Source organism: Coenobita brevimanus, chromosome 14, assembly GCF_032717465.1.
Source record: "Coenobita brevimanus isolate Jiangsu-jjx chromosome 14, ASM3271746v2, whole genome shotgun sequence".
Taxonomy (NCBI): domain Eukaryota; kingdom Metazoa; phylum Arthropoda; class Malacostraca; order Decapoda; family Coenobitidae; genus Coenobita; species Coenobita brevimanus.
Window position 1 is genome coordinate 16,879,379 of NC_136967.1, and position 23,909 is coordinate 16,903,287.

At 41.5% G+C, this 23,909-nt stretch overlaps 1 protein-coding gene across 3 annotated transcripts in view; it reads right to left on the reverse strand.

Annotated features, from left to right (window-relative positions):
* The window catches only part of LOC145417504 (WD repeat-containing protein 37-like), a 390,073-nt gene that overhangs the window by 180,010 nt on the left and 186,154 nt on the right, over window positions 1–23,909 (reverse strand). For all 3 annotated transcript variants that reach the window (XM_080286217.1, XM_080286214.1, XM_080286212.1), the window contains exon 6: window positions 293–465. In XM_080286217.1, the coding sequence (XP_080142343.1) occupies window positions 293–465 (173 nt within the window). The remainder of the gene's footprint in view (window positions 1–292; window positions 466–23,909) is intronic.

The window sequence follows — 23,909 nt, forward strand, 5'->3', positions numbered from 1 at the left end:
TAGACATAAATGATTACTTAACATATGGGGAAGCATTAGCAAGAGAACACTGCAAAAAACTGCATAAGAAGAGAGGTGATAAAGACGTAAGGAAATTCAGTTTCCCAAACAGAGCAACTGATCAATGGAATGCACTACCGAATGAAATAATGTGTGCCAAAACAATTCACAAATTCAAGGATATGTACGATAAATATGGTTTAGGACACGGGACAGTACGAGCTTGACTCATTCCTGTATAGATACAATTAGGTAAGAAGAATTAGGTAGGTAAGAACACACACACACTTACCAGCTGGTCAGGAGTGATGGCAGCCTGCCATATGTGAGCTGTGTGATCACCACTAGCAGACAGGATTAGATCTTGTGTAGGATGGAATTTTACAGAATTTACTGACCCACTATGTCCTGTGTACTGAAGCAGGTTGCGGCCACCATCAATGCCCCATACACATGCTGTTTGATCTGGCAGAGGAAATGAGACAGGCTCTGATGCTTTAAAAAATAATGAACACTTTGTTAACGGTTTTCCATTACAGATGATGTACAGCATATAATTAAAAATATATCTAAGATACAGTGTACAAAAAAATATTTATGCCATTTAACTGGTAAGTTTTCAGTCTCCTAAAAACAGCAAAAGTATCATGCAGTGCAATGTATATCTTCTCTGACTCTTAAATTTTAAGATTTCTTTCTAGTGAACAAAACTACTAACCAAATTTTATACTTATTATATACAGAACAACAAAGAGTTGATTAAGTGAGTTTCGAACCCTCTGACCTTCATGATTTTGCACATAAAGGAGATTGTATGGTGTAGGTCTGAATAAATATCTACATTTGTCCAAAGCAGCAAATGGATCAAACCTATGGGACATTGGAATGAATGTTTGTGACTGGGAATTTTCTGAAAATTAGCCAGACTCTGCTGTTGTGTCTAAGAATTGTGAAAATTTTTGAAAAATTTCGTTTAAGAACCTGCATTTAACTTTGACATACGTCAGACTCTCTTGGGTTATTAATCTATGGTGGAAAACAGGTAACTTAAGCTATAAATACAATTGCATGAATTATCTAACCATCTGAGACCAAACTTTTTATCAAGTGCTCTGAATTTTTTACTATGATGCATAAAAGTATTAACACTGGATAGCTCACAAAAATTGCTGTTTAAATGTATATCTCTTGTTCATCTTTTCAGAATAAAAACTTAGTTTCATAGTGAATTCAATGTTCTAGAATAATGATGCATGGTGTGTGTATTATCAACATAAAAATGCAACTTGCTCTTGCTTCTTTCTCATTTTATACATAATTTCATAAACAATAAATAAGTTCTGTGGATGGTGGCATCATTTACAGTGGAAAAAAATTACTCAGAATATTTGTTTCTTTTCTTCTCACTTTGGAAGATTTTGTTCATATTTACAAGTGTTAGCCTTGTTCACCTAACTGGAATTCTAAATCTGTTCAATCCTTTAACCCAAAGGGGGTTGGGATTCTAGATCCCAGATAATGCCTATCATGTACATAAGGTTTAACAACAGGCAGCTTGGTCACAAAAATGGTGTCCACAACCTATGAAACATAGGGGAAGGGGTGGGGTTGGGTGTGGGAAGAAGGACTAGATACCTTCGAAACTGATGGACTTTGTCTTTACCACTAACCTACTGTGAGTGTGTAAAGTTGCAAGACAAATGATAACATTCTGAGATACAATACCCACACATAGGGTACGGTACTTGATATTATTTAAGGAATTGATGAAGATAAAATACTAGAAATATTTTCAGTGTCTATGGGCAAAAATGTAATCAAAAGTGTCTATTTTTGCCATAATATGTCACTCCATTTCTAAACGAAGGGCAGCAACATTAGTTCACAGTCAGCAATCGCATCACTTTTTAAATTATTGGTGAGGTCACAGCTGCATAAACTAATTAAAGCTTTGGAGCCTGTGACTATTTTAAAATTTTCATTGTTTGTAATAAAATTTCTCTTTTATGTTCTATAATCTGCTGAACTATTGAGGAAATGGACTTCTTACTGCATATCATATTATGAAGGGTTTGAAGCATTGCATGTATCCTTTTCTGATACACTGCTGAGTGGAAGAGACTTAGAATCCTGGAAATCAACAAACTTTGTCTTTCTTAGAAATGTGTGTATTTACCTATTTGTATTTACCTATTTGTAGTATACAGGAATTGAGCAATGCTCGTGTTGTCCTGTCTCCATATCCACATTTATCAAGTCTACTTTTACACACAAGAATGTTTTTCTCATGCACCACCTCTTTGTCTAAGTCGTTCCAAATATTAAAGTATTTACCTAATATACCTAAATGTGATATACACAGAATGTACTATGCTCGTGGGTTTCCGTCGCCGTTTCTCAATAAGTCAAATTTACCTTTAAACTCGTTTAAGTTTTCACACTGGACGATCTCTTTGTCCAGGCTATTCCATAAGTCTATACTTCTGTAAGGAAAGCTATATTTCTTGATATCCTTCATGCAGCTTCACTTTTTCAATTTCATTCCGTGTCCTCTTGTTGCTCTCTTATCCCATACAAACAGATCTTCTTTGTCAATTTTATCTACTCCCACCATGGTCCTGAACACTGCAATCATGTCTCCCCTTTTTCTCCTTTCCTCTAAGGAAGGCAAATCCAGTTTTTCCAGCCTCTCTCTGTATGACAGGTCTGTCAGACTGGGGACCATCTTGGTTGCTGTTCTTTGTATTCTCTCAATCTTGTTTATATCTTTCTTTTTGTGTGGGGACCACACTACCGCTGTATATTCTAACCTGGGGCGGATCATGGCCACTATCAATTTTTTCATCATCTAATCATCCATATAATGAAATGCTACTCTTATGTTAGTTAAGAGTTTATAAGTCTCTCCAACTATCTTGTTAATGTGCTTTTCTGGTGACAAACTATCTTCGACCAGCATTCCCAAATCTTTCTCTTCTCTCCTTTTTGTGATTAATTCATTACCCAATAAATAATTCAGTGATGGTCTCCTGGTACTTTTACCCATCTCCAATAATTTTACATTTCTTTACATTAAATTTCATTTCCCACGTCCGGCTCCAATTGTGTATCCAATCCAAATCCTCCTGCAGTATTTTACAATCCTCCTCGACCTCTACCTTCCTCAAGATCTTTATATCATCAGCAAACAGACTTGCATAACTGATCACTCCATCTACCATATCATTTAAGTAAATCAGGAACATTACTGGCGCCAACACCGAGCCTTGAGGGACTCCATTTGTTACTTCCCTCCATCCAGACATCCTATCCTTTAATACTGCCTCATTTGTCTGTCTCTCAAAAAGTCTCTCATCCATTCCAGAAGTTTCCCCTTCAGTCCTCCTATATATTCTAGTTTCCACATTAGTCTCTTATGAGGTACCTTGTCAAAGGCCTTCTCTAAGTATACACAATCCACCCAACCGTCTCTCTCCTGTACCACGTCAATCGCTCTTGAGTAAAAGCTCAACAAGTTACAAACACATGACCTTCCACTTCTGAATCCAAACTGACATTCAGCCAAAATATTCATCTCTTCCAGATATTTAATCCATCTGTCTTTCAGGATTCTCTCACACAATTTTGTGACCATGCTGATTAGAGACACTGGTCTATAATTCAGGGGTTCTTCCCTGTTTCCTCCCTTGTAAATTGGTACCACATTTCCCCTCTTCCATTCTTGTGGCACTTTCCCCTCTTCCAGTGAGCATACGATTAAACTGTGAATTTTATCCGCCAGTTGTTCTCTGCATTCCTTCAGTACCCAATTAGAAATTCCATCAGGTCCTGGGGCTTTCCTTACATCTTGAGTTTCCAGTAATTTATACACTTCCTGTACCACCACTTTTATATCTTTTATCACCAGAACATTTCTAATCACTCCCTCCCTTTCCACAAGCTCCTTTCCTTTAGTGAAAACTGACTGGAAACGTTTGTTCATTATTTCTGCTTGCATTGCCGCATCCTTAAAGACCTCTCCTTCTACTTTCAATTTGGTGATTCCTTCCTTTTGTTTCAGTTTGCCATTAACAAATCAATAAAACAGTTTGGGTTCATCCTTGCATTTGTCTATTATATCTTTTTCAAAATTCCTTTCTTCTTCTCTACGTATTCTTGTGTATTCATTTCGTGTTCTTTTATATTCTTCCTTTGTGTTCCACGCCTTATCTCTCTCTTTTTTTGCTATCATACACCTTCTATTAACTCCTAAACCGCGGGCACGTTTACCAATGTTTTGCGTTTGCCGCGGGGTTATTCGGGCTCCGACAGACTCTCAAAAAATATTTGCCAAATATCAGTTATTATTCCTAGAATATTAAAATTACATATGCTTATGGCATATACCTTCAGCTTTCTCCTGGGATGTTTGTTGAACCTTCGTCGGTTACCGCAGGACTTGTGGAGACCTCTGAAGTTGGGTAACGAAGTCTCCACTTTACACTTCCCGACAACCCGTAATATGATTACCACAGCCAGATATTAACACTATAAACACTACTCTATGATTTTCAAGTAGTTTGGGATCCATACTCCAAAAAAAACACCCACTGTGAAAGCAATGAAAATTACGAGCGCGTCTGACCATTGCACTTGCGCTAGTTCGCTCTTGGTAATCTGTCATTTATTATTCATAAAACCCTCACACTTTATATTTCTATTACTATATAACACTTATATATATCTACAGTCTTTATCCATAAGTTTCCTTCAGTAGTATTAGTTTATTGTCACTGTAGGGATTCAATTTCTTTCAGTAAAATACGTAGCATTCACTTTCTCGTCCTGTATACTAGCATTGAGAGTGAATGTCACTTTCACCTTCACTCTCATAACTCAAAGTATTCAGACATGCTAGAGTGAAACTTTCACTTTCATTACTCCTAGGGTATATACTCGTATTCTTATAATACTACTCATTTACATTTCTATTTACGTTCTCTATTTTATTTACGCTATTTACATTTCTATTTTATTTACACTGTGTTATGCACTGTCACTTGAAGTAACTTATAAAACTATTTTCCACTGTTCATGTATATTTACATTCATTACTTTCACTTGCTGTTTACACATTACAGGTTATCCCTTAATTCACGCGAACTTTTTTCACGCGATTTCGGTTATCCACGAATTTTTCGTACAATAATTAAAACAAAATTATAGTATTCAAATAAGTAATTTCAATATACAAGAGAAATAAATAAAATATAAAAAATGCCTACCTGCCGCCCGTGTGCACACATATATGTATGTGTGTGTGTGTGTGTGTATGTGTGTGTGGGAGCCTGGGAGGTCGGTCTACCACGCACCACACAGTCAGTTTGAATCCGACGGTCGAACCATGCATGACTTGCAAATCGTTATTTGTGGCTTATTTTTCTGCCTTCCAATAATTGCTTGCCTTGTCTGTCAACATGGGGCATAAGTGTAGTGCTAGTGATGCATGTGGTAACACACCAAAACTGACTTGTAAAGTGATGTTGCTGACAGAGAAAGTTAAAGTGTTGGACAAACTTCAGGGAGGAATGTCGGCGACAATTCTCCGTCAGGACGATTCCCTGTCATTTATTTACATACCAGTTTATTTAGCAAGTACAGTACACTAGTTTTTTACTTATATGAGTTATAAAATCCCCCTGAAAATTAGTTATTAAAGTATTAATTAATCAATAATAAGTATATTAACAGAATGATGGGAAATTGTCCATGTTTTGACGGTGAATTGAACTGATGGTGAATTGTCTCAGAAACGTATGTTTGGGGTGAGTCAACTGTTCATACAATAAAGAAGAATGTAGCATACGGGAGACAGTGAGGGCCAGTGCACAAGACTGTGCTGAAGTGTCTCCACCTACGCCTGTGAATTGTCTTGTAACCGCATGTTTGGGGTGAATGAGTCAACTGTTCATACAAAAAAGAAGGCAGAATGTAGCATACGGGAGGCAGTGCGGACTAGTGCACCAGACTGCTGAAGTGTCTCCACCTACGCCTGTGCTTGTCAGGTTTCAGTTAAATTTCTTACATTTTTGTTGTTTTTAATACTTTATGCTAGTTTATAAGGTGTATGTAGTGCATAAACATTATTATTCAGATGTAATATACGTATAGACATGCGTAATTATGTGCACACAAGGGCAGAACATATACGCGAATTTACCACATACGCGAAGGGTCTGGGAACCTAACCCTCGCGTGAATTAAGGGCTTACCTGTATTTAAACATTATTTACAATTCCACTTGCACTGTTTTACTCAACAGAAAGATTGTAGTCACTCTTTTATCAATTGTCAGCCCTTTACCTCTTTCCACACGAGGTTTAGTAGGGGGTAGAGGTCAGAGGGCCCTTTGCATGGGGGTGAAAATTCCCTGAAGCTAGCAAGAGCGAACAGACGTACCTCCACATTGGAAGATGACAGTGAACTGATAAGGGTGGCCCGGGGTGGTGGCCTACCTAGGGAAATGCATTACTGCCAACGTTAGCCTCTTGACACAGCTAATATATAGCAGTGAAATGATTGGCAGGAAATCTAGACAATACATTATAAATTAGGTAGTTCCAGGTGAATGTAAATATCACTTAGGCTTCTCCCTTCCCTCCTTATATGTATATTTATTACGAAAATAGATTATACGGCATATTTCAAGGGGAAATAAACAGCAAAAATTAGCGAACGAGTGCACGTGAGGTGTTGTCAGGTGATAATTAGCCAATTCCAGGTGTATGGCACTCTCACTTACCTTATTTCTTTCTTGTATATATTACTTGGTATAAGAATAGAGCATAGGGCTTATTTCAATGGATGAAATCAGTGAAAAATTCCAGGGAAGATTTACTTAGCGTAGCACGGCCAGGCAGGCGAGAGGATAGGGTAATGGAGGAGGGGTAGGGAGGGGAGTCAAGAACGAAGAGAAATGGCTAAATTGTCAACAATGGATGGGAGTACAGATGAGATTAGGAGTGCTGATTAATGTTGGACATTGGCAGTACTGATAGATGATACAAGACCCCACTTGGAAGCCCGGGTGAATTCAAAATAACACAGAATCACAAAAGTGACGCCCCGCGGGATGATCCCTTGCTCCCAAGTGTCAAGAAAGTGACGCCCCGCAGTCAAGGGGTTAAACCACTCCTTTTTCCTGTTTTCTTTCCCTCTTACTCTTGGTACAAATTTTTCCACTTCCAAATTATAGAGATCTAGAAAGATATCCCACTTCCTCTGTATCTCTCTTGTTTCTCTGAATTTTCTCCAATCCGCATTTTCAAAAAAGTTTCTGAATCCTGTAAAATTTGATTTTTCCAAAGTTGTATCTTCCCTGCCTATGAAGTTCGCCTCTTGGCTCGACGTTCCCTAATAACATCTGGAACTCAATGACCACATGATCACTTTTTCCTAAAGGACAGAGATATTTCAATGATTCTATTACATCGAGTTCTTTGGCGAACAGTAAATTTAACCTTGCTGGTGTGTCCTCACCTCGAAACCGTGTCTCTTCTTTGACCCATTGCGTCATCACATTATTCATTATTATATTTAATAACATAGTGTCCCACAATCCTCGCCGCCTCCTGAGTACCATTCCTCCCAGTTCACCTCTTTACAGTTAAAGTCACCCACCAAAATTATATTACTGCTTTTCTCAATTATTTTTTGCAATAGCTAGCCATATCTGACAACATCTCATGGTATTCGTCATCCTTCCATGCTCTCGTCTTTGGGGGAACATACACTACCGCCATATCTCTCTTAACATTCTCTCCAGTTTCATCATTCATTCATTCATTGCCAGACGCCAGGTATCTGAAACGGGGTGGCCAAGGGCTTAGAGTTAATTGTTTTACAGGGAGGAGCACTAATCCTCCACCAACCCCACTTGACACGTAGCGTAATAGGAAGGAATGTGAATATATTGGTATCTAGTGAGGGAGGGTAAGATACGGAAACTTTCTGAGCTGTTGCTTGCTGATGATACTGTATTGTGATGAATGTGAACTGCAAGGCTTGGTGCATGAGTCTGAGGATGTAAGAAACAAAATCCTAAAGAGAATATACGTATGGGTAAAGTTATGGTCTTGAGGGAAATCACAGCATACAGAGTGAGACTGGATGGTGAGGAAACAGATAATGAAGGTGCATCCAAGTACTTTAGAGTGATGAGTGAGGATGGAAGGATGTGCTTGGATGGGTACAGCAGGGTAGAAAGGTTGCTGGATCACTGAAAGCTGTGATAAGACATTGAGAAATGAGACTTAGATCCTGTTGGAAGGGCACAAGAGTGAGAGCAGTGGAAATGACTTGAGGAATGTGTGGAGTTTTATGGACAGACAGATATACAAATGAGGAAGTGGAAAAGTGCTGTGGTGCTATTAGGAGAAATACTTTGAGATAGTTTGGCCATGTAGAGGATGGGGAATGAGAGAATGACTAGAAGGTATGTGTATGATGTGAAGAGGAGGAGAGACCATGGCAGAGACGTAAGACTGGAGTGGAGAGATACAAGGGAGGGACGTGTGAGTTGGAGAGAGGGCAGTCAAATAGCAGATGACAGAATGACATGAAGTTAATTTGTTTGTGGCCTCCCCTTATGCGACTGAGATGTCTGGCAATAGATAAAAGTCAGTGGAGGGTAAAAATCTCTTCTTACCAAAATGAGTGAAATTTAAGCAATTACTGAAGAAAATGCAAGAGGAGATATTAAATTACTTGATAAAAAAATGCAACCAATGGATGCAAACAAGCAATCACTATCAAGTAAGAAAGGGTTATGGGAAACAGAAAATGATGCAGGGTAGTGATGGTAATGCCGACTGAGCCTCCACCACATCAATCATCAAATAATCAAAATCAATATAATAATCATCATTCATTATTATTAAAATCATCACTGCAATCATCATCATCATCATCCCAGCCTCTTCTTCCCACCTAAGGATGGGGTAAGGTATGGTTCAAAATGCAACAACAAAACACATAGGATCAGACATGTTATATATGAACCACCCTGTATTTTTTAGCATCTGTGGCACATAACCAGGACTTAACTGCATCTGTTTGTGATATACAGGCATGTGCAAAAGTATGCCAACAATACTCTGCCAGCACTAACTTGTATTTCATATTTACCACTCTTCCCCAAATGACTAGAGGGTAACATTCCTTCTGTTGCCTGTTTTCCTGATGCTTGGAACAGACACCTTCATATGGCAATGATCAGATATTGAATGTCAGATTAAAATAACGGCCTTCAGTTCCTTTACCATCCCCATACAGGAGAATGGTGGACTAGGAAAGAATAGTAACGTTGATGTGCAGTCCTTACCACATAAAATATTTCAAACAACACCTTCCATTCCTACAGCTGGCAGAGAAGTGTCTACATACTTTGCTCATGCTCAGGACAGGATTTATGCAAAACATATCATAGCCAATGGTTGTGTATGGCTGGCCAGTTGTCTATATATATCACTTCAGCCCTGCCTTCTCCCATTTCCACAGTACGGTATCTACAGTTATGTTGTTCTTCACTGCCATCATCACTCCTCCTCCCTTTTTTTCCTTTCTGTCTTTTCTCCACAGTTTGTATTTACCATCTCTCAAATGAACATCAATATCTTCTCTTAATTTGGTCTCTACAAAGCACATGACATCAGGTTCATGTTCTCTCAAGAAATCGTTATTTTCGATCCTTGTCGATATGAAACCATCAACATTAGTGTATATCACCTTCAAATTATTTTTGACGTTTTTAATACCCTCTTCTCTCCTACTCTCTGTCCGTACCATGTCCTCAACTTCTGATCTTTCACAGCCATCCCCCTTAGTTTCCTTCACTTCTATTTCCTTAAATACCACTTCCTTACTTTCATATCCATCACTCTCCAAAAAAAAGTATTACATTCTTCCTCTGTCCTCTTATCATTTTTTTCCTTTACTTCTTCCTTTAATGATTTTAAAACTTCTTTTTCTTCTTCATTCAGATCTTTTCTTATTATAATTTTTCCATCCCCGCCTCTTTGCTTAATTTTCAGGTCACATTAAGTATCTCATTTATTACACTTTCTGATGTAAACTTGACTCTCATTGGTCTTGTTTCCCCTTTCTTATAAGGCCCTACCCTCCTTACTTCCACAATTTCTTTTTACCCACTTGTCTCCTTCCGGGTCAATCTTGCCTAATATTCCTCTCACCAGGTTCGTGTCTTTCTCGAGTCTTACGAACCTAACCTTTTCTTCCTCTTCCCTGTTTCCAAATATTACCACACATCTGTTCCTTTCTACAGTTTCTCTCACTATTTTCTCTTTTTTCTTCAGTATTTTCACTACATTTTCTTCCATTTTTTTCTTGGTCATTTCCCTTTCTTCCTGGATGATCTCTCTTAACCCCTTAACCGCGGGGCGTCACTTTCGTGACGCTTGGGAGCAAGGGATCATACCGCGGGGCGTCGCTTTTGTGATTCTGTGTTATTTTGAATTCACCCGGGCTTCCAAGCGGGGGCTTGTATCATCTATCAGTACTGCCAATGTCCAACACTAGTCAGCACTCCTAATCTCATCTGTACTCCCATCCATTGTTGACAATTTAGCCATTTCTCCCCGTTCTTGACTCCCCTCCCTACCCCCCCTCCATTACCCTATCCTCTCGCCTGCCCGGCCGTGCTACGCTAAGTAAATCTTCCCTGGAATTTTTCACTGATTTCATCCATTGAAATAAGCCCTATGTCCTATTCTTATACCAAATAATATATACAAGAAAGAAATAAGGTAAGTGAGAGTGCCATACACCTGGAATTGGCAAATCATCACCTGACAACACCTCACGTGCACTCGTTCGCTAATTTTTGCTGTTTTTTTCCCCTTGAAATATGCCGTATAATATATTTTCGTAATAAATATACATGTAAGGAGGGAAGGGAGAAGCCTAAGTGATATTTACATTCACCTGGAACTATCTAATTTATAATGTATTGTCTAGATTTCGTGCCAATCATATCAGTGCTAGACAAAGCTGTTTCAAGATATAACATTGGTAGCTCTGAATATATATCCCCTAAATAGGCCTCTAATCTATTTTCGTAATAAATATACATGTAAGGAGGGAAGGGAGAAGCCTAAGTGATATTTACATTCACCTGGAACTACCAAATTTATAATGTATTGTCTAGATTTCCTGCCAATCATATCAGTGCTAGACTTAGCTGTTTCAAGAACCAATATTGGTAACTCTGAATAACCCCTAAAGCAGGCCTCCACGCTAGCCCTCCGTTATCAGTTTACTCTCATCTTCCGAAGCGAGAGTATGTATGTTTCTTCTTGCTGACTTCAAGGCCTTTTTTCACCCCCATGCAAATGGCCCTGTGACCTTTACCCCCTACTAAACCTCGTGTGGAAAGAGGTAAAGGGCTGACAATTGATAAAAGTGTGACTACGATCTTTCTATTGAGTAAAACAGTGCAAGTGGAATTGTAAATAATGTGTAAACAGCAAGTGAAAGTAATGAATGTAAATATACGTGAACAATGGAAAATAGTTTTATAAGTTATTTCAAGTGACAGTGCACAACACAGTGTAAATAAAATAGAAATGTAAATAACGTAAATAAAATAGAGAACGTAAATAGAAATGTAAATGAGTAGTATTATGAGAATACGAGTATATACCCTAGGAGTAATGAAAGTGAAAGTTTCACTCTAGCATGTCTGAATGCTATGAGTTATGAGAGTGAAGATGAAAGTGACATTCACTCTCAATGCCAGTATACAGGACGAGAAAGTGAATGCTACGTATTTTACTGAAAGAAATTGAATCCCTACAGTGACAAGAAACTAATACTACTGAAGGAAACTTATGGATAAAGACTGTAGATATATATAAGTGTTATATAGTAATAGAAATATAAAGTGTGAGGGGTTTTATGAATAATAAATGACACAGTATCAAAAGCGAACTAGTGCCAGTGCGACGATCAGACGCGCTCGTAATTTCCATTGCTTTCACAGTGTTTTTTTTTTTGAGCATGGATCCCAAACTACTTGAAAATTGTAGAATAGTGTTTATAATGTTTGTATCTGGCTGTGGTAATCATATTACGGGTTGTCGGGAAGTGTAAAGTGGAGACTTCGTTACCCTACTTCAGAGGTCTCCACAAGTCCTACGGTAACCGATGAAGGCTCAACAATCATTCCAGGAGAAAGCTGAAGGTATGTGCCATAAGCATATGTAATTTTATTATTCTAGGACTAATAACTGATTTTTGGCAAATATTTTTTGAGAGTCTGTCGGAGCCCAAATAACCCCGCGGCACACGCAAGTCATTGGTAAACAAGCCCGCGGTGTAGGGGTTAAGCTGACCACTTCTTTCTGTTCTTCTTCTACGTGTGCCCACTTTGCCTTATGCTATTCTAATACACTACTCACCTTCTCCATTTTATTAGTACTGTACTCTCTTCTAGTTTCCTCCTCAATTCAACATTTTCACGCTTCAAATTTCTAATCTCTTCATTCGCTGTTTCATTGGACTGGATCAGATTCTGTATGGTAGTATTAGTATTTTCAGACAATCCTTTATCACTAGATTCTCTACCTTCCTTTCAAGTTCACTAATCCTCATAATTAATGTTTTAACCAGGTCCATGACATTGGTATTTGTATCAAATCCTTGAAATTCGAGTCCCTCATTGTTTACATTTTCGGCCATGTTTGATGTTGGGTAAGTAACAAAACAGCTGTTACCGAAAAAAACTACAAACATTCATGTATACTCCAGCCAATAAATCTTTACATTTTTGGTAGTCTATTAACTTTCATTATTTTAAATTTAAAACAAGACCTTAGGAGACAGGACGGACAAAATTCCTGAAACTACTTAAGGTTAGCAGCGATGGCTGGGACATCTGCTCTCTCCAGCTGTTCATTCGTGAGTGTGTGTGTGTGTGTGTGTGTGTGTGTGTGTGTGTGTGTGTGTGTGTGTGTGCTTTGTTTCTCATAGGAATGCACTGTGTGTGTGTGTGTGTGTGTGTGTGTGTGTGTGTGTGTGTGTGTGTGTGTGTGTGTGTGTGTGTGTGTGTATGCTTTGTTTCTCATAGGAATGCACTGTGTGTGTGTGTGTGTGTGTGTGTGTGTGTGTGTGTGTGTGTGTGTGTGTGTGTGTGTGTGTGTGTGTGTGTGTGTGCTTTGTTTCTTGTGCAAATGCAAAGTGTATGTTGTTTTCTTGAAGAGGATGCTATTTGTCATAATGTACAGTATTTATGGTGCATGTTCAAGGTTGTGGGGATTGTGGTTTAGGCTTCCAGGCCATATGAAGAAAGCAGTAATGTTTGGAGACTGGGGAAACAGTGTGTGAGATAATGACATTTTCATACCAAATGCATCAGTGTGTTATAAATACCAGTCGATAGCCTGCCAGCCAACATAATGCTTGTCAAAGACACAGTCAGCCCTCCATGTTCATAAGAAATATGTTGCAAACCTACCAAACGATAACAAAAATCCAAGAACAAATAATGCCCCCCATATGTGGCCCCTGAAGTAGTAGTTTAGCCATCTGACTGTCCTAAAACCCTTTTCAGACATTTGAATCTACTTTTTCGGTGTGTAATATGAGATGGTTTCTATACATGCAAGAGACCGAAATCACAATTACAGTACCTAAGGCAAGAAAAAGGAGAACTGACTATGAATATCCATGCATTTTTATCACATGCAAATAAGGCTCTAGCACCAGGCGGTCATGGTGGTACTCCTGAGGAGGGTGGGGAAGCTGGAGCTCCTGTCTCACTAGACATCAGAATATCCTGGCCATCCACCTTTGCTGATCTTTTCAGTGTGACACTAACACGGAGAGTAGGTCGCCATACTCTCCCAAATACTTTTCTCTGTCTCAATCACTACTGCAATCTAGATGTATCTTACATACCATTCAATGTACCCCATTACATCACAGGGGTTGATGCCAGCAAGGGCATGTGGCCAAAAAACTTTACCCCCCTACCTAGTGGCAGACCTGAGGGAAGGCATGGTACAGGGGACTGCAGTAAGAGCTGGCCTGAACCTGGGAGTGGTGACCCAGACGGCTGCCCTATCACTGAGTGTATACAGGTGGTCCCCTACTTGCAATCGGGTTACATTCCAAGAAACTGATCATAAGTGGAATTTACTGTAAGTCTATCTATCTATCTACCGCCAGACACCTTAATCCCATAAAGGGTGGCCACAAACAAATCGCCTCCATGTCGCTCTGTCCCCCGCCATTTCACTGCCCTGCTCCCAGCTCACACCCCCCTTTCTCATATACAGTACCTCTCCACTCCATCCCTCCATCTCATCCTTGGCCTCCTCCTCCCACTCCCCCCCTCCACCTCACTCACATACACTGTCCTCATCAGTCTCTCACTCTCCATCCTCTCCACATGGCCAAACCACCTTAATGTGTTTCTCCTAACATTTCCTATCACATCAATGATGCATTTAATACACCTAACCAACCGAACATCATGGCCAAGCCAAGTCTACCTTAAATGTGCTTAGAACACTTACATTAGCTTACAGTTTGGCAAAATCATTAACACAAAGCCTGTTTTATAATAAAGCAATGAATATCTCATGTAACTTATTGAATATTGTAAAGTCTATCTATCTATTGCCAGATGCCTTAATCCCATACTGTAAAGTAATCCCTCATATATCCAGACAAAATAGAGCCAAAGGCATGTCTTGGTTGACTGACTGATTGAATATAATTTAAATCTGGCAGCACAACTTCCAGGGTCATATGTCGCCAGACAACAAGGTAAAGGACGCCGCAAATAAAATGTGCATATTCAAAGTAAAGTTAATATCCATTATTAGATATAAAACACAGAAAATAAAAGACTACTTTAAAAAAATACCAATTACTTATCAAAGTGGAAGGAGGCCGACCTCCTGAAGAAAACTAAAAACATCAATAACATCACTAGAGGCTCCCCCAACAATCGAGGACAGACAGTAGGCACCATCTCCCCCCTTATGCCCACGAAGGAATCTCTGATGTAGGTCCCCCAGACTTGGACACTCAACCAGCAAGTGACGGGCAGTAAGGGGAACAAGGCAATCGTCACAGTACGGTTGAGTACCACCACTCATCAAGAACCCATGCGTAAGACAAGAGTGCCCAATGCAATGTCTGGTAAGGGCCACCTCCAATCGCTAAGACATGGAGGGAAGAACCCTTGGCACAGCCACTCCCTGAAAAATTTCCTTTAGTTTGTTATCAGCAACACCATCCCAATGTCTCTGCCAACACATACAAATCATGTATCGCAAGTAAGGTGTTACATCAGAAGCAGGAACCAGGTAGTCAGTAGGTGGCTGTCAAGAAGCAGCTTTAGCTAAAGTATCTGCCCTCTCATTGCCCACTAACATGTGTGAGAATCCAACAGAAGTCCATATGATGGCCACGACGGCCAAGAAGAAAACACCACTCTAAAACTGATAAAAACAGTGGATGGGACGCATTAAAAGTCTCCAGTGCAGAGAAAGCACTACGGGAGTCACTTAAAATCACAAAAGCAGATTGGGGGGGAGTAAAGATGATTTGGAGAGCAAATAAAATTGCAGTCAGTTCTGCTGTATACACTGAAGCAACACCAGGAAGGCTACATCCCCCCCCCCCCTACTGAAGGAAGGGAAGACAACACCAAAGCCCACTCCAGTATCAATTTTAGAACCATCAGTATAGACAGGGATAGAACCTTTAGGAATGGAGGCATGTTCTAAAATGTGTGAGAGAGACACCTAAGAGGGAAGTAAACCTTTTCTTCCACCAACGGACCTACAGAATGTCACATGAGGGAGTACCCGGAAACCCACCCTCGGGATCCGATGTGGACAGACTGCCAGTCTTGGGACTGAGAGGGCTAACATAGCAGACTGGACCCTGCAACCAAAGAGCTTCGGTAAACTAGGATGGGAGGCATAAACAGATGATCGTGAATCTTGGGAGTCAATGGCACAAGAAACAGAGTCTGGAAGGCGGTGAGGACAATACCAACATCTCATTATCAATGACTGGCAATGCAAAGCCAAAGGGAGGGCATCAGCACCCACCAACAAACTTGAAATCTGGGATGACCTAAATGCCCCAGTTGCCAATTGTACACCATCAAGATGCACAGAATCTAATATCCGAGTGATGGGCATCTGTTGCAGAGTAGTAGACCTCACACCCAATTCAAGCCTGCAAAGGATATGAGATTTATGTAAGAGTAGGAGGGTCTGACAATCAGCACCCCAAGAAGTACAGTCATCCCTTAACATCCGTGTTTTAAACATACACGATTTTAAATATCCACTGATGGATGTAACATAAATGTTTTAAATATCCGCAAGTGGATACAGTACCGGGGCCGGATTCACTAAAGCATTTTATCTCCTTGAACTCTGCTGACACTGTTCACTGCAAATGTAAAATTATCCCAGGCACAGTTCATGGCTGTTTTAGTGATGGCATTATCCAATGAATCAAATATAACACTCTTCCTTTTGGCCACTTTATTTATTAATGCCATTAATTCATCAAGGGAAAAGTTAGGACAGGCTGGGAGTATGCATTTTCTTCCATGTACCCATGATGAGCTGGTCTAAAAACGGTTTGCTGCCCTCTCTCTCTCGTACCTCTCGATGAGCTGATCTAAAAACGGTTTGCTGCCCTCTCTCTCTCGTACCCCTCGATGAGCTTGTCTAAACCGATTTCTGCCCTCCCTCCCCCTCTCGTAAAGAATACGAAGCAATACGCACCCAAATCACACTGAAATCATAAGAGAGTGGCTGAAAGTGTTATTTTAGATTATACTGTGAATTACTGTGATACAATACAAGTGATTTAGTGATATTTTTATGATAATCAGATGCTAAGTGCATTAGTTGGCAAACATTTTTGCGGTTGCAAACTGTGCAGCAATGCCATGAAATGACTCACAATATTATATCAATAACCTTTATAAAAGTGGTAATAAAAGTCATTCATGAAGATTGATAAAGTCTGTAATGATTTTCCTCACATCGTTACTGTTTTGGTAAAGTCTAACGTAAACACTGGAATATCGTAACAAAATCATAGCAGGCTGGCTACAAGTGTTTTATTTTTATTATTATTGCTATTACTGTGATGAGGTAATGTTGCTGTAACTGTATCTTGTATGGAAAAAATCTTGTGGTTTGGTGGAAATTTCCACCTCCCTGGGCTATTTCCTGTGTCAGTCAAAACACACCTTGTATTCTCTCAAATCATTCTCCGTGCTTGGAGTGCCTACAGACATCCAATTTGTTGCAAACGATAGTAGAAAGATTGACGTTTGTCTGACAAAAAATTTTGACTCTCAAGATTGACTAATAAGTGGGTTAAAACACGAGTTGAAATTTTTTTTTCCTATTTCTCCGCAATGAGCACAGTCAGTATGTTGCCATCACAGCCGCTGCGGCCAAAGGGTTAAGGGGGGTCCAGGGGTGTTTTTAAGGGTAGCATATCTGCGGTTTGGTAACATACACAGGTGTCTCTGTAACCTAACTCCCGTGGATGTTAAGGGAGCACTGTATGTCCCAAAATCCTCAGAAGACTCAAAGCCTTAATACAGTACAATCCCAGCTATCCGGTATCCAGACAAACGGAATACTCAGAACAACGGGAAAATTCAAGGGCTGGTAAAAATGTCAGTAAGTTATAACTGTGCACCAATTTGAATGGACCGCCAAACCGCCATTTGATCGTGTCACGCGAGGCTGGGTGAAGTCAGACAAAGCGAGGTGAAAGCATTTCCGGCTAATGTAAATCCCTAGCAGATCCTCTTAACCACCCCTCCTCTCCCCCTCTTTCCCCTACTGGAATTCAGTCATCCTCCACACCCTCCAAAAATCACCAGTCTGCATTTTGCCACCAGACAGTAAACAAGCTCTCCTGCTATTGTGTTCCACTGATAGAGGGTAATTTGTACACTCCAAAATGCCTAAAGTGCAAACTAAACGTAAGCGTATCGTGCTTACCTTGAAACAGAAGCTGGACATATGCAACAGACTTGAAAAAGGCGAACATTATAAAACACTAATGGCTGAATATAAATATTAATAAGAATGAAAGTTTACTTTGTTGGAAGAAAATAAATAAATAATATGCCTGCATTTCATACATACATCATTTATTTTATTTTCTGCAAAACAGCTGAGTGGCAGGTGAGGGGTGGAGTGATGGAGGTCAAGTGGGGAAGAAGAAGAACAGTCGGAAACGTAAACAAACTCACGTGGGGGCACAGGTGTCGTGATAATTCTACAGTGCAGTCTTAACACATCATCAGTTCACTAATAAATGTTCAAGCTTTTATTTCTTTATTTTATTTTTCAATTTTTATGAGTACAATACATATAATGAATACAGTAATTCGGTAAACAATGGACTGGTACAATTTGCAGTACTGAAAATTGCTAGACATTGCACGCATGTCCGTTATGACCATGGTGTGTGTTTACAAGGCAGTTTTTCAGGCGGCATCTCTTAGTGTAACCACTAATGTGACTGGTGAGTACCTGAACTGTATTTACTGCTGTGATAGCCTTTGTATAGATTTGACTTGAAAATCAGAAATACGGGAAAAATCTGTAACCGGGAAGGTAAATTCCCCAAGCCACCCGGTTAACTGGGATTGTACTGTACAAGTTGCCTTCACAGAATGAATATGAGGAACCCAGGTTAGTCGTCTATCAGACAGAAGACCCCAAAACTGAGTCTCTTCCACATGAGATATCCTCCGACCATAAAGATACAAGTCAGGGTCTGGGTGAACCCCATGAAGACAACAGAAATGCATAGCCACTGTTTTCTGTAAAGAAAAACAGAAGCTATGAGACTCAGCCCACTCCGAAATTCGATTATGAGCCAGCTGCAACCTCCTCTCTGTCAGAGACATCCTAGATGCAGTGAAGAAAATTGAGAGGTTATCTACATATAATGAGCCTTGCACACCAGCAGGAAGTACACTGATTACAATGTTTATGGCCACAGTAAAGAGAGTAACACTAAGGATACCTCCTCTGTGGTACCCCATCTTCAAGTGCACGAGCATTAGAAAACACTCCTCCCACTTGCACCCTTAAAAAATGGTTAGGTAAAAACTGCAGAATAAAAATAGGCAAGCACCCACGAAGACCGAATTCATGAAGAGAAAGTAAAATGCCACGACACCAGGCAGTGTCGTACGCCTTCTCCAGATCGAAGAAGACGGTGACCTGATGTTGGTTAGTGGAGAAAGCCTCACAGACAGAAGATTCCAAGGACAGTAGAGTATCAGTGGTAGAATGCATTTTAAGAAAACCATACTGAACTGATGATAAGTAATTGCCCCTCTGTAAGTACCACATGAGCCGACCATTTACCATCTTCTCCAACATCTTGCAAACACAAGAAATCTGAGAGATGGGACAATAATATGTTGGCTGCAAATGATCCTTTCTGGGCTTAGGGATGGGGATAACCACAGCAACACCCCAAGGGGATGGAAACTCACCAGTACACCAAATTCTATTATGTACTGCCAGTAAGAAGGTAAGGGATTTGTCAGACATATGATGTACAATGGCATATGGAATATCATCACAGAACTGGAAATGAATCATGACACTGTGATCAAGCCGCCTGAAGCTCAGAAACAGCACCCCCAGAAGATGTGAAGCTGAGGCTACAAGTTTCCAGTCACCGATGTTGGCACGCCGAAGGCATTTCAGTGTCCTTTTTTAGACACGAGCAAAATTATTGACAAACGATTCAGCAACAGCAAAGGGATCAGTCACAACCCCACCTGCATCAGATAAAAGAGGAGGGGAAGGAACAGGAAATTTACCTGAAATCTTTCTAACCTGGTTTGACACTTGGGTGAGAGAAGTCCTCAAAAAAAAGAAGGAAACAAGTTCTCACCATGAAGCACGTCTGGCCTCCTTCAACACGCGATATGCATTAGCACACGCCCTCCGAAAAGCCCCCAAATACTGATTGTTCCCTCAATGGTGACAAAGCCAAGAGAAGGCAACCTGCTTGGCCCTGACTGCAGAGGTGCATTCATGGGTCCACCAAGGAACTGGACGTTTTGGAAATCGACCAGACAACTTGGGAATCGATAAAAGAGCTGTTGAGTGCATTACATCAGTTATATACGCCACTGCCTCATCAGCACTATGAAAACTGTTCACAGTGCGGTCAGTGGAACATAACTCCCTGAAGAGTGGCCAGTCTGCCATAATGCCTTATCCAGGAGCCAGTGAGGAAGACAACATTGCGGCTTACACTCAGCAGAAGTTACAAGAATCGGGAAGTGGTCACTGCCTTGCAAATCTGGCAACACACCCTACCTAAAATCTAAAATAGCAGTAACTGAGCACAGAGACAAATCAATGGCAGTGAAAACACCAGTCTGACAATGAAAGTACGTCATTTCACCTAAATTCAACACCCCCAACTCCTCATCCTCCACCAAAGAAGCCAGTATTGCACCTCTAGGGTTAGACATCCTGTCACCCAACAGTGGGTGACGACCATTCAGATCACCTAGTAAATGAAAGTGGGATGGAAGGTCATGAACAAGGCAAACAAGCCTTCTCAACAAATGTACCTGGAGGGAGATAAAGACTACACAATGTATATTGACAGTGAGTGAATTCTGAATGGCAACAGCCTGCAGTGGAGTTAAAAGACTCACACAAGTGAATGGGACATCACAGCAAACCAGGGTAGCAGTACCACCATGACATCCCAGGCCAGGAAAAGGATCAGAATAAAATACATGGTAACCAGGAGGACTGGAAGGAGCAGCATCCCCAACCATGGTCTCCTGGATGCATATGCATACAGGGGAATAGTGAGCAATAAGACTACGCAATCCCTCCCAACTAGCACGTAAACCACAACAATTCCATTGAATTATAGATCCCAGAATGGAATGGCATTATATCAGGTTACTTCCAGTACCACAGTTCTGGACACTGGAAACCCTGATGGATTTCCGAGTACCAGGGTGAGGGTTAGATTTAGTAACAGGTTTTCTAACCACAGCTAACCCCATAAAGGAGGAACCTGAAATACCTGGTTTTGTAGATGACAAAGGGTAGGAAGAAGGCCAGGCAATGGTCGTCTTCTGTGGTGGAGCAAGAGATGCTTTGGTAGGGGGACTGCAAGATACCTTAGCCAGAACAGAGCGGGCAGTGCCATCACAAGCAGGAGTACGATCAGTAACGTGTCCCACGGTACTAGGATCCCGAGAAGGCATGGCCTCATGCAACTGAGGAGGTGCATCAATAACTCGGGCATCACCACTGTCTGGTGGGGTCCGGACTGTCAGTGAAACACTATCATCAGCCTGCACTCACTCGGACCCCTGAGAACCCTGGAGAGAATGGGTAGTGGGCTCCCCAGCTGAAACCTTTGGTGGCAGGGCCTCAGTCTCTGTGCTTGTCATGCACAGGAGAGACGCCCATTTTTAGGATATGTCAGGACAAAGAGAAGCATTGACATGGACATCTGCCACCACCACAGAAGGGCGTCAACCCTCTGTCACTAAAATGGAGGCAGAAACATCAGTTGAAGCAAGCGGGTTACCACTCATCTCTTCTGGCTCTGAAGACGCATGTGATGGTAGCGTGCATCTGTCATCTGTTGCCCCTGCCCTGACCAAGGGTCCAGCCTTAAGTCCATGAGCAGGGATGTGGGGAAGGAAGAAGACACCACTGCATATGAGTGAGACCCCCTCAGAGGAGGCACTGCCTCCTCCATGCGTTGCCACCACAGCAGCATCCCCCAACTGGGACGTCTGTGATGAATGATTACCCCAAGAGGCAGGTGGGGCAGCATGAAGTGTTGTCTCGTTGTACTGGGGAACTTCCTTACAACGTGAGAGAGCTGAAGCAAAGGTAACCCCAGGGTGGATAAACATCCCTCTGACCCTTCCTTTGCCTCTGCAAAAGAAATCTCATGGGTTCAAACTGACATGACTTCATCCCCAAACTTATACTGGTCACATTATGCTGATGAAGCTGGGTGAGCACCACAGGCAGTCCATCTCACCATGTGAATTACCACCACAATTAACATACATCCGTGGGAGACCTTGCATGTTCCTATGACAAGACCTGCTGTCATGCCCAAACCTCTGGCAATGGAAGCACCTAGGTCTTGGCACATATACCTTGACCCAAAGGCAAGTAGTAAGCTGGCTCTAAGACATCAGGCAATGTCAAACGTTCAAAGGTGACAATCAGTGATGGTGTACCTGTTAATATCTCGTCTACCTTTTTCTTTATCCTCTCCACCTTCACTACTCCCTGGTCTTTCAGCCCGTCTAGGAGGTCCTCCTCTAAGTACCTAAGGAACTCCTTAGAGAAAACAACACCCCAAGTCTGGTTCAGGGTGGAATGCCTGGTGACTGTGGCATCACAGAAGACTAAACACTTGATGGCATGGATGCGAAAGCTTTCTTCAGCATCCCTGGCCTCTATAAGGAGTGACCCATCTGCCTGTGGAACAAGATTTAGGGATGAACCACAAGCCTTGATCAGGTCATGGTGAACCTTAAATGCATTCTGGTCCCTGAAGGAGGAACCATCAGCCAACTTCAAAACTAGAAATTTCATGTATTGGCCAGACACAAAGACGTCAGGCATCATCTCGTGAAGGGTGAGAGAGCTTTCCTGGGGGGCTGTGTGCCGCTCCATTGAAAGTGCTCCTTACCCTTGTTGCCCTTATGTGGTACAGGGTCGGCAGAAACAAAGACATGGCTGGTTGTCGGGGACTCATGGGCATGGCCACCTGACACATGAGTACCAAAACTGGGGGGAGATGCAGCCATAATTAGACAAAAAAACTTCATTCCCCCACCCTTCCACCCACCACGGAGCCCAACAAGGGGAGGCCATATGCCAGAGATTACACCACTGGCAACCCCAAAGGCAGTAAGAAAATATACGCGAGTAACCACTGGGGGACCCAGGCAAGGGTGATTCCAAGACAATAGGAGCCACCAGGTCACCTAGTGCCCACTTGACCCTAGCCAACGCATGACCAGTCGAATGACCTGGTCGGGCCAAACCAGGCCACCCATCTAGCCTGAATAGGGGACCAAAGAGGTGTATTGCTAGCTGAAGGGTGCATTGTGCAGCATCACTCCACCTCCAGGATTCCTGTCTCCCAGCAGTATGGGACACCACGCATGGCAAACATGTGAGGAGACGAAAGCCCCACCTGAGGTGGAAAAAGGGCGGGGACAGCAACATCACCCCCAGGCCTCCTCGACCAGTGATGTAGGAGGTGCTTGGTCCTCAGGACTGACAAATGCTGAACACTACAAAGGTAGGCATGCCTTCAGAATAGGTAGTCTTGCCAGCCATGCTTCAAGCACTGCCACCATGTCATGCGACCCCCTCTCAGCGGGTGGCATGTCCAGGTAATGGCAGCATCTGGATAATGAACGCTATTCCCTTACCATACCTGACCCCTACCTATACCCACCTCCAACCTATATCTAAATTATTTGTACAGTACCTATGCTTAATTTGGCAGTGTTTTCCAGTCAATTCAAGCATATTTAGACATCAAAACACACATAGGAATATCCAGAGTACAGTAGTCCCTCATTTATCTGGACACTCAGTATCTGGACGTGTTCATTATCTGGATGCTGGACCTTGGCTCTATTAAACCATTATCTTAATTTACTTCCTACCATCTGGATGTAAAAGTCCTCGAGAACATCAGCCAGCCAGTCGACATGTTCAAACGTTCGGTATCATGGCCGCTGGGATCAAGCAGTGAGCAGGAATTTCAGTAATCCCTCTACTATCCAACGTAACAGAGTCAAAGGA